Below are 10813 nucleotides of genomic sequence, written 5' to 3'. Positions count from 1 at the left end.
TTTAAACTGACATCTTCTAGAAAATACATTAAAAGTCTTTACACTAATTACAAAGAAACATATGTCACATGTGACACTAAAGCATGCATGGAACTTATTAATTACAGGTAAATGTCTAGACATATTACAAGCAAATAGTACAAACATCTATGAGTACAAGTACTAAAATCCTAACTACACAGCTTTAAATCTCTTAAGCTAGCAGTTAATCCATTCCATAATCTTCAGTACCTGCGCAAACATCTATGAGAAGGTGGTTACCGCCACAATCCCATAGTTCCATAAGTGAGCTAACTGTCATTCAACAACATCATGATTTATGCGTTATTTTAAGGCACAGATATGACATAATGATGTGGTGATAGTTTTCATGCAAAGTTTAACAGTTTATATAGTGATTACACTCCTCTCTTGTAAGGGCCGTTCCCCCGGTCAGCGTCTTTCTCGAGGCCGTTCCCTCTACATTACATTTTAATTAACTTGTTTTCGCACTATCGGAGACCTCCCTCCTCTAGTACTTTGAAAGCCGTTCCAATCAATATGATTATTATTGTTTCCGGTTCAACTCTATCATGAACCTTTGGGAGACGTTGCGCCCAATATTAATAGGTTGATTATTAACAGTATGCAATAATCAGTCACACGCATCCAATTAAAATAAAACATAAACACAACATTATTGAAATCCAGTACTACCCTCAGTAAGTATAAAAATACTTACAGCCCTTTTTATGCAGTCTCAGTTCATCATCTGCAACAAATACATATACATGTGCATACAGGGTCAATATCATTACTTCTAGGAACTCATGCCTAAACATGAACTCCAAAGTCACATACATACATAAATAGAAGCAATCATCATGACTAGAATCCAACATGTTAATTTTCAAACATTAATACCATAATCCATATTTCCATAAAAATACTAAAACTCCAAACAAGACCTAATCATTTCTAGGGAGCATCAATCCAATTACCAAACCAATTAACAAAACATATTAACTCTAACAATTATCATATATTAAAGAACTCACAGTAAAACAGCATACTCAATTTCCATAACACTCGATCTCTAAAACAATGCATTACATGATCAAACTAGATAACCCAACAACAATGCTCTATATTTATTTCCTCATAAATTATAGAGCTCATGTACATAATATTCAAGCTTATAATCAAACCTATAACTATAATCAATATCTAACTTTAAGCCTCTCTAACATTATCTAGACACTGTAATCATGACGTACAAATTAATTTAGTTATAATGTCAAATATTTCATATTGGTAATATTCTTTTGTATTTTTAAAATACTTATTTTCATAAGGATCGTTTTATCAATACTTATATAATTATAGCACAATTATGTATTTTTCCATTTACATAAATATTATAATAATATTTTTTTAATAGACATCAATATAAGTAATTATTATATTTACTATAACTTTGTTCCTTATTTGAATTGACAGAAAATCATATATATATATATATAAAGTATAGTTTGGTATTTGATATATATATATTTATATATGCATGTACTGAATATATATATATATATATATAGAAGGGTTCGGGTGGTATGGGCTTACGAGGTTCTGGGCTACGGCTTTTGGATCGGTATGCTGCTGCCCTTATCTGAAATCTCCACCACTTGTTTAGTATTCAAGTCAACAAGTACAGTCAACTCTTCGATTGGTCTCGTGTAGAAGTTCACGGTGCCCTTCTTGAAGTAGCACTGCACACGGTCGCCTGGCCGGTGCTGGAATCTACTGTCAACACGTTCGAGTTGCTGTTTGACACGTGCGACCACAGGGGTTCTCCTGGGTAACAGCTGGTCTCCCCCTTTTCCTCCATTATCGGTCATATGGGTTGCGTGCTTCGGAAGTCATGGTCCCGAGTTCGTGCTTGCCGAGGTCTGGTTTGCATGGTGTGGGCTTACGAGGTTCGGGTTCCGGGTTGCTGCTGGGTCTGCTCCAGAGTCGGATTGTTTGGGTCTGCTACGGGTTCGGCTGGGTCACGGGTTTTCTGGGTTAACGGGCTGCGGATTCGAGCCTCTGAGTTCCGCCGGAGCCCCTCCATCGTCGGACTTTCAGCCTCATTTGCCGATCATGGAGGATCGGTTCTCTTACTCGCCGGATCTCCATGGGTCGTTCGGGTCTTCTCCGGTTCACTACTTCTCCCAGCATCTTTCTCACGACAAATCCTTCTTTCTCTCTCAAATTCTGCTTCTCCCCCTCTCAATTTCTACTTCTCTCTTCTCTCACTCTCTGGCTCCCACTCTCAGTGTCTCACTGAGTGTCTGTGATCGGCGAGAAATAGGAGGATAAAAGAATAAAGAAAGGAAAAGAAGAAGAAGGAAGATGCTGACAGATAAAAAGAGGAAAGAACAAAATAATAATTAAATAAAAGAGGCAGACAAGAAAAAAAAAGAGAAGATGCTGAAAGTAAAAAGCATTTATTATTATATTATATATTTTCATAAGTGGTTGGTGTTGGACCATTCCACGCACTTGTTGTCTTTCCTAATTGCAAGCACAACTTGCAATTGTATAAATATATATATATATATATATATATATATATATATATTACAACAAGTGTATGGTGATGCTGAGTGGGGAAAGAATGAGCTGAATTTTAAACTACAAGGTGGTGAGTAGTAGGAGCTGGAAATCATGTTGTCTGGATAAGGGTCTAATTAAAACGTAGTGGAGAACGGCTGAATTGTTTATTTAGTAGAAATAATACCTCCGAATTATACATAAAGAATAATTGCCAAATAATATATCGTACATTTATGAAAATAAGGCTAATTAATCTAATGGTAAATTATCCGTCTATTTTATTAACTCAGTAATTCTTTTGGTGATAAAATAATTATCAGTTTTATTAAAACACAGTTCATTAAATTAGTTGCAAATATTATAAAAAGATAGAAAATAATTATTTTCCATCTTTACTCAAAATATTAATATGTTTTAAAATCTGGGGCGCTACATTATTGGTATTTGATTCTCTAGACGATCCAGATCTTCCACCCTCAGTGTTTTTGAACAAATATCCCTAAAGAACACACATAGCTCAATCAAAGGCCTCACAACATCATCCGGTAAGTTTCCTCGAAGTGCAATTGGCATGAGTTGTTGCATGATTATGTGATTGCCATGACTCTTCAAACCCCCAACAGTACATTCCTTGAGCTTGACACAACGTGATACATTTGAAGAATATCCATCGGGCACTCTAACATCATGGAACACTTGCAGGAAGTCAGTCTTCTCTTTTTTTGTCATTGTGAAACAAGCTGCGGGAAAAAATATTTTACCGTTTTCCGTGATAAATGAATGGAGTTCTGGTCTCAATTTCATATTACGCAAGTCTTGACGTGCTTCGTGGTTGTCTTTGGTTTTACCGCTCATGTCCAATAGCGTGCCAAGTATGTTATCAACCACATTTTTCTCTGTGTGCATCACATCAATGTTATGGCGTAGTAATTGATATTTCCAATAAGGCAAATCGTATAATACACTTCGCCTCTTCCAATCTACTTCCCCAACCGGCAGCTTCTGTCCGGTCCTTGCCCGATTGACAACACACTCTAACTGGCTCATGATCTCATCGCCATCCGGCACTTTGGGAGGACCAACCATTTCCTGCGCACCGTTGAATCGTCTCTTGTTTCTTCTCCATGGATGATCCGGAGGCAACCATCGCCTATGTCCCATAAAGCAGAATTTTTTACCATAAGTTAGCCACGTTGATTGCGTTTCATGCCTACAACAAGGACATGGTTTCTGGCCATGTGTACTCCAACCTGACAAATCATCGTATGCCGAAAAATCATTTATCGTCCACATCAAGGCCGAATGCATTGTGAAATATTTTTTCGATGTTACATCAAAAGTTTCTACCCCTACTTCCCATAGTTTTTTCAACTCACTTACAAGGGGTGCTAGATACACATCTATATTCTGTCCTGGTGCACTCGGACCAGGGATAATCAAGCTTAACATAAAATACGATTGCTTCATGCACATCCAAGGAGGCAAATTGTAGGGTACTAACATTACCGGCCAAGTACTGTGACGCTAAACCAAGCCTCACATTTCGCGGGTCTGATGCGAATACTGGGTAACGTGAATCGAATGCCTTCCATGCTTCTCCATCGGCCGGATGCCTCAACACACCGTCTTTTGTACGGCCTTGAGCGTGCCACTTCATATGTGGCGATGTATGATGGGACATAAACAACCTCTGCAGCCTTGGTATTAGAGGAAACCAACGCAACACTTTGACCGGCTTTTTTTTCAAACTTTTTGTCGACCCATCTTTATTAGTTAAGTCATCCTTCCACCTGGACTCATTGCAGAATGTACATTTGTCCAACTTTTCATTTTCCCTCCAAAACAACATACAACCTTTGCGACAAGCCAATATCTTCTCATACTCAAGGCCCAAATCCTTCAAGTACTTTTTTGCCTCGTATGTGTCTTTAGGCAAACTTGCATCTGGATGCATCAGCTCATTGATGAATTCGAGCAACATGGAGAATGATGTATTGCTCCAACCGCTCATACACTTAATACTATATAGACGCACAATAGCTCCCAATTTGCTATGTTTTGTATTTCCATGGAGTGGCGTATCGACATCCTTTAGCAATTGTCTTAACTTATTCGGCACCCTGTTAGAGTCTTCAATTTCAACATCCACAGACTCGGATTCAGCTTCGGCGTCAACTCCCACTTGAGACCCACCGACTTCTACACAAACATCGTGCATCGCAAAAACATCAGTAAGCATGTCTTGCATCCCACTGGACCCCCCATTTAGTGGAATGCTATCCACTTGAAGCGTCCTGGGAGCTTCATGTGTTGTCTTGTTATGAACGGGAGGGACAAGTAATTCCCCATGCATTATCCACTCAGTGTAACCCTCAATAATCCCGGCACCTGACGTTAAATGGGCAAATACAACTTCACAGGACCATGATTTGCCCAACAAACACTTCTTACAGGGGCACACATGACCCCTTTTCTACTCTCATGTTCACGTGCAAATTTCACAAACGCCATAACCCCGCGAATATACTCTCGCGAACTTCGCGGCAACTTCATCCAACTCTTATCCATCTTTCTAACTACATCATGTGAAGAAGAAAAAGATATTGAAAACTGAAAAAACAGAGGTGTTTTTCCTGTGCAAAAACTATTAGAAGACATTTTTATGGTAACAAAAACATATATACCGCATAAGCTATATGGTAACAAAATATTTTTATGTTTCTGATAAAGGGTTAATCGTTCACAAAAGTTAGAAATATGAAAAGAGGAACAAATTATGTATATGTCAAGTTTAGCAATCTTAAATCCCATGTCAAAACAAGACCTAAACACCATGTGGATTCATTTATAACTTCAATAATGTGTCTAAGCAATATTAATGTCAATAACACAGTAGTTGTCCAGTTCTAATTTGTCCAACATGGGCTGGAGTTATCTATAAAAGCACACAGTTGGGCCAAAATTTAGCCCAAAGAAAACAACTCCACCATTTCCACCCAAAACTAGATGAAACTGAAAATTATGGTTTAGTTTCTCTTATATTTTGGAGTAACATTTAGGACCAACATCATCATACTATTAATAGTTCATAGAAAAAGATCATAAAATAGCAAAAAAGTAAAAAGGAGAAAAAGGAATGCCAAATCATTCCTTAATTTGCTCTTTAAATTCATTTGGATGGTAAAAATTAAAAATTAAAATAATAGCGAATGATTTTTTTTATTAACATAAAAAAAAAAAAAAAAAAAAAAAAAAAAAAAAAAAAACGCTTACTTTGTTAATGCTTTTTAGATAATATTTTTTTGTTTGAAAGTATTCTGGTGATATAAAGGTTAGATTAAAGTGGGATTCAAAGTTTAATTGAATGGATTTGTTCAAGTGATTAGATGATAAAGAAACCTTAAGTCACTTTTTTATTTTTTCTGGCCAACTCAACCTTACCGATCGAATATACTAATAAACACCTGGCCAATGAAGTGCAATTGTCAAATGAGGCCTAATTGCTACTTTATACTTTAATCAGATGAGTATGTTTGGTAAACGATTTTTAAAAACACGTGATTTTAAAGACCAGATTACATTTTAAGCATATTTTAAAAAATTATAATTTTATTAACTGCATTTTAAATTTTAATTTTTTTTTTTCAAACTACACATTTTAAAAATGTCAAACAAAACGAATGTGTTTTAGGACATGCCTAACACATGCTGGCAATGTCACACTGTGACAGCATTTCGATGCAACACAGACAAACATCAAAATATAAATTCTAAAGCGAAAGTATTTCACACTTTATGCTAAAAAAAAAAAATGTGTGCAAACTTATATTCACTATTAATTGAAATACATATAGACAGACATTGGAACGATATAATTTGATTTTTTTTATTATTATTATTTATTAAAAAAGAAGAAGTGGAGATGAGGCTATGTCCACAAAAAAGATAGAATTTGTGGTACATTGGAAGTAAAATCTAAAATCTTCAGATTCTTGTCTTAAATTATGGTCTTAATTAATCTTCTAAATCCCATTGTAGAGTTAAACCATAGCTTAAATTTTTACCCGCGATTTAAGGGGATCAAAATTAATGTATATTACTAATAATTGACAATTAATGTAAAACTAAAGCCAATTCAGTTTGCTTGCTGAGAACCACGAAGGAGAAGGGAAAAAAAACCAACCTTTAAATCGGGCGTCGGGAAAATGGAGGCTATGTTTGGCTCCCGAGATAGCTGGGATGTTTGGGGGCGTCACCGGAGAAGAGCCTAGGCCGGCCGGGTTCGACTTCCAGAGGGAGGGGCCAGATGGGTCGAGCTGAGGAAGCTAGCCGAGCTGGAGAAGAGGAGGAAGCTAGGCTGGCCGGGTTCGACTTCCAGAGGGAGGGGCCGGATGGGTCGAGCTAAGGAAGCTAGCCGAGCTAGCCAGAGAGAGCGCCGGAGGAGGGAGAGAGCGCCGGAGGAGGGAGAGAGCACCGGAGGAGGGAGAGAGCGCCGGCAGGTGTGAGAGACTCTGAGAGAGGGAGAGTACTGTCGAACTTTCTGGAGTAGCTGGGCTAGCTGGGGTTTTTTTTTTTTTTTTTTTCTAATTTTAGGTTATCAGGGCTCGACGGTTTTGAGAAAACCGTCAATATATTTTTACAGACGGTTTTAAAAAACCGTCTGTAATTTTATAATTACAGACGGTTTGAATAAAACCGTCCGTGTTTTTAAGGACGGTTTACTCAAACCGTCCGTATTTTTTTTCCCAGACGGTTTAACCAAAAAACGTCTAGAAATTTTTTTTTTATAGACGGTTCTAAAAACCGTCCAAAAATCCCATTTTTTTTTGTAGTGCTGGTTTGTGTTTTAGTTTAGGCTTGTGAAGGTTTGTAACTCTCCATGAACAAAGAATAAATGCCTCCACGCCTCTTGGAACTCGGGTGGCTAAAGGTTCTTATGTGGTTTATTAAGGTGTTGTTTGTGTTTCAGTTTAGGCTTGGGAAGGTTTGTAACTCTCCATGAACAAAGAATAAATGCCTCCACACCTCCTGAAACTCAGGTGGCTAAAGGTTTTTATGTGGCTTAATAAGTAATAAGGAGTGATTTGTGTTTCAGTTTAGGCTTGGGAAGGTTTGTAACTCTCCATAAACAAAGAATAAATGCCTCCACGTACAACTTATGAAATGTGGCTCAAAATTTTATGTAGGTATTGACGAAACCGAGGTTTAATAACAAAGTTGGGCTGGGTTTCAAGAGATAACATCAATTTGTTCAAATGAACTATGATCGAAACAGCGATCGAAGATCTTGGGTTTAAATATGGAACATCAATTCACATCTTCGATTGCACGAAGTGTGATCAACCTTGCGATCGAACCTCTCGGGAATTTGAATGTGAACTGATGCACCACTTTGATCAAACTTGCTATTGACCTTTTCGGGTTTATGTATGGGAACATGATGCTCGATCTCGTTCAATCGAACCACTTTCAATCGATTTTGCGATTGAAGACTTCTAAACTTCAATTCCAACCTTCTCTTGAACCACATTTGACACCGAGATAACCCCAACCAAAACTTACAACTCAACATGTTTTGACACAGAATTTTCTAATACTAAAACCTAACAGAAATAAAGTAACAATAAAAATTTGACTTTAATTCTATACGAATATTTTATAGAGAGGTCAAATGCAATATGTAGTAGTTAGAAATCTCTTGTACAATTAAATAAATACTAGAGGGCAGTTTTATATTTTTGTTGTAGTGGAATAAAATATAACAGTAACTTTGGACTAGTTATAAGACAACAGGAGTTCAAAGCTCATCGGAATTATGTTTTATTTTTCTCTTAGAACCCTCATGCTGTTTAAATACCCTGTCATAGGCAGGGGGTGGCCGGCCATTACATTGGTTTTCTCCCTAGGGACGTGAGCTAAGGGTTTTGAAAAAAGAAAACAGTTTTCTCACTCCTTCTCTAGGGCTACACGTATACAAAAGAGAAAACCAAAATGCATATCCCTTTTTTTAGAAAGTTTTGACTTGGGGGGAAATTTTGAGCTATATATATATATATGATCGATCTTGGCCGGTGTTTTCCGCTGCTTTTTAATTGCATGTGATGCAAAGATTTCCTATGCATAGTGCATCGAATATATTGTTTAACAATTTGAGCTTCAAATTAATCTCCTTATATTATGGCCTATATACGAAATGAACCCTTTGCGGTGCTCAAAAGGTAGTGCGTACGTGACCAAAGAGGCTCAAGGATTGACCTAATTAAGGTGTTAATTAATCAGTACTTAAACTAGCGTTTCAACACGATTGAATGTAATTGTAGAGTCAATTAAATAATGGTTAGAAAAAGAATCAATTTATAAGTACTACTAATTTACCTTCCTTTGAGGGTCGTCTATATCTCTCACAACAACCCTTCATTTAATTAATGGTGAGGGTGGCCGTAGACACTACAAAAAACTCTACAATTGGCCGCGTGTCTACAGTACCTGTTACTGTAGACACGCGTCCAATTAGCCACGTGTATACAGTACACGTGGCTAGAAGGGGGCGCATCACAGTTGGCCGCGTGTATTTTTACACGCGGCCAGTTGGCCGCGTGTATTTTTTACACGCGGCCAGTTGGCCACGTGTATTTAATACACGTGGCCAATTGTTTTTATCAAATATATATTAATAAAAACAAATTTTATTAAATTTTGTATATGGCCGCTTGTATTTCTTACACGCGTCCAAGTAGCCACGTGTATTAAATACACGTGGCTAATTGTTTTTAATATATATATATATATATATATGTATATATATACGTATAATATAATTGGCCGCGTGGCTTTAATTTCTGAAGGCAGTGGCGCGCGGGCATTGTCCCGCGCGCCACTGAACAAGAATTTCAAACGAAAAAAAAAAAAAAACGTTAAATATACACTTTCTCTCTCTCTCTCTATCGCTCTCTCTCTCCTCGATCTGTATCGCTCTCTCTCTCTCTCTCTCTCACGGTGCGTTCTCTCTCTCTCTCTCTCTCTCTTGCTCTCTCTCTCTCTCTCTCACGGTGTGTTCTCTCTCTCTCTCTCTCTCTCTCTGTATCTCTCTCTCTCTCCGTATCTCTCTCTCTCTCTCTGTCTCTCGCTCTCCCTCTCTCTCTCTGTCTCTCGCTCTCTCTCTCTCCTCTGTATCGATCTCTCTCTCTCTCTCTCTCTATCTCTCGCTCTCTCTCTCTCACGGTGTATTCTCTCTCTCTCTCTCTTTGTATCACTCTCTCTCTCTCTCTCTGTCTCTCGCTCTCCCTCTCTCTCTCTCGCTCTCTCTCTGTCTCTCGCTCTCTGTCTCTCGCTCTCTCTCTCTCTCTGTATCTCTCTCTCGCTCTCTCTCTCTGTCTCTCTCTCTCTGCATCTTTCTGTCTCTCGCTCTCTCTCTCTACTGAACTTGATCGTACGTGTTTTTTCCTCTTTTTTTTTTTTTTTTTCTTCCAGTTATTATATTTTTTTTCCTCTAAAAATAAAGAACTAAATTAAAAATACAATCAATTATTTAAAAAATAATTAAATACAGATTTAAATTAAATAAAAAATTATTTTTTTAATTTTTTTTTTTAAAAAAAAAACATATTTCCACGTGTATAATAATACACGCGGCCAACAGTTGGCCGCGTGTATTAAAATCGCGCGGCCAATTAGCCACGTGTATTTTAATACGCGCGGCCAACTGTTGGCCGCGTGTATTATTATACACGCGGCCAATTGGCCGCGCGTATTTTAATACACGCGGCCAATTAAAATACACGCGGCTAATTGCGCAGTTAGTCTCAACCGGGTTGGCCGCGTGTATTTACGTGGCGACTTGCACGCGGCCAACAGTTCGCCACGTGTACAGTGACCATACACGTGGCGACCTGCAAGTGGCGAAAAACAATTTTTTTGTAGTGAGAGGACGGCCCATTTTTTTAATTTGTGGGATAAAAGGTATTTTTTACAACATTAGCAACCGTTGTGAGTTATCATTTATGTTACGCATCCATCGACAGTTGGTTGTGAGGATTTATGTGTGCATCTAACGGTTTCCGTCAAACGGTTGAACGTAACTTATGGTAGAGACCATTTTTATATACATAACTTTTCCCATGAATTATATTTTCAAGATATTTTTAGTATCATAAGGATCAATCGAGGGATTAGATAAGCAATTCTTTTCAATATAAAACGACGTGCTATGTAATCTCAGAAACATTGTGCTCAGTTTATT

The 10813-nt window shown here is 37.7% G+C and overlaps 1 protein-coding gene and 1 long non-coding RNA gene across 2 annotated transcripts; both read right to left on the bottom strand.

The window, feature by feature from the left end:
* LOC133878490 (uncharacterized) lies at nucleotides 1–1713 on the bottom strand. The gene is made up of 2 exons (XR_009901917.1): nucleotides 1600–1713; nucleotides 1–751 (listed from the first exon to the last, which is right to left on the bottom strand). It is a non-coding gene; the product is annotated as an uncharacterized LOC133878490 (long non-coding RNA).
* Nucleotides 1714–3003: 1290 nt separating this feature from the next.
* On the bottom strand, nucleotides 3004–5142 carry LOC133876732 (uncharacterized). The gene is made up of 4 exons (XM_062314985.1): nucleotides 5052–5142; nucleotides 4092–4962; nucleotides 3336–3724; nucleotides 3004–3290 (listed from the first exon to the last, which is right to left on the bottom strand). Exons 1-4 carry the CDS (start codon nucleotides 5140–5142, stop codon nucleotides 3004–3006), a joined length of 1638 nt encoding a protein of 545 aa, XP_062170969.1.
* Between the last annotated feature and the right edge of the window lie 5671 nt (nucleotides 5143–10813).

The sequence above is a fragment of the Alnus glutinosa genome, chromosome 9, assembly GCF_958979055.1.
Source record: "Alnus glutinosa chromosome 9, dhAlnGlut1.1, whole genome shotgun sequence".
Lineage (NCBI taxonomy): Eukaryota > Viridiplantae > Streptophyta > Magnoliopsida > Fagales > Betulaceae > Alnus > Alnus glutinosa.
The sequence above is the reverse complement of the archived record's forward strand: the minus strand, read 5'-3'. Positions and strand labels throughout refer to the sequence as shown.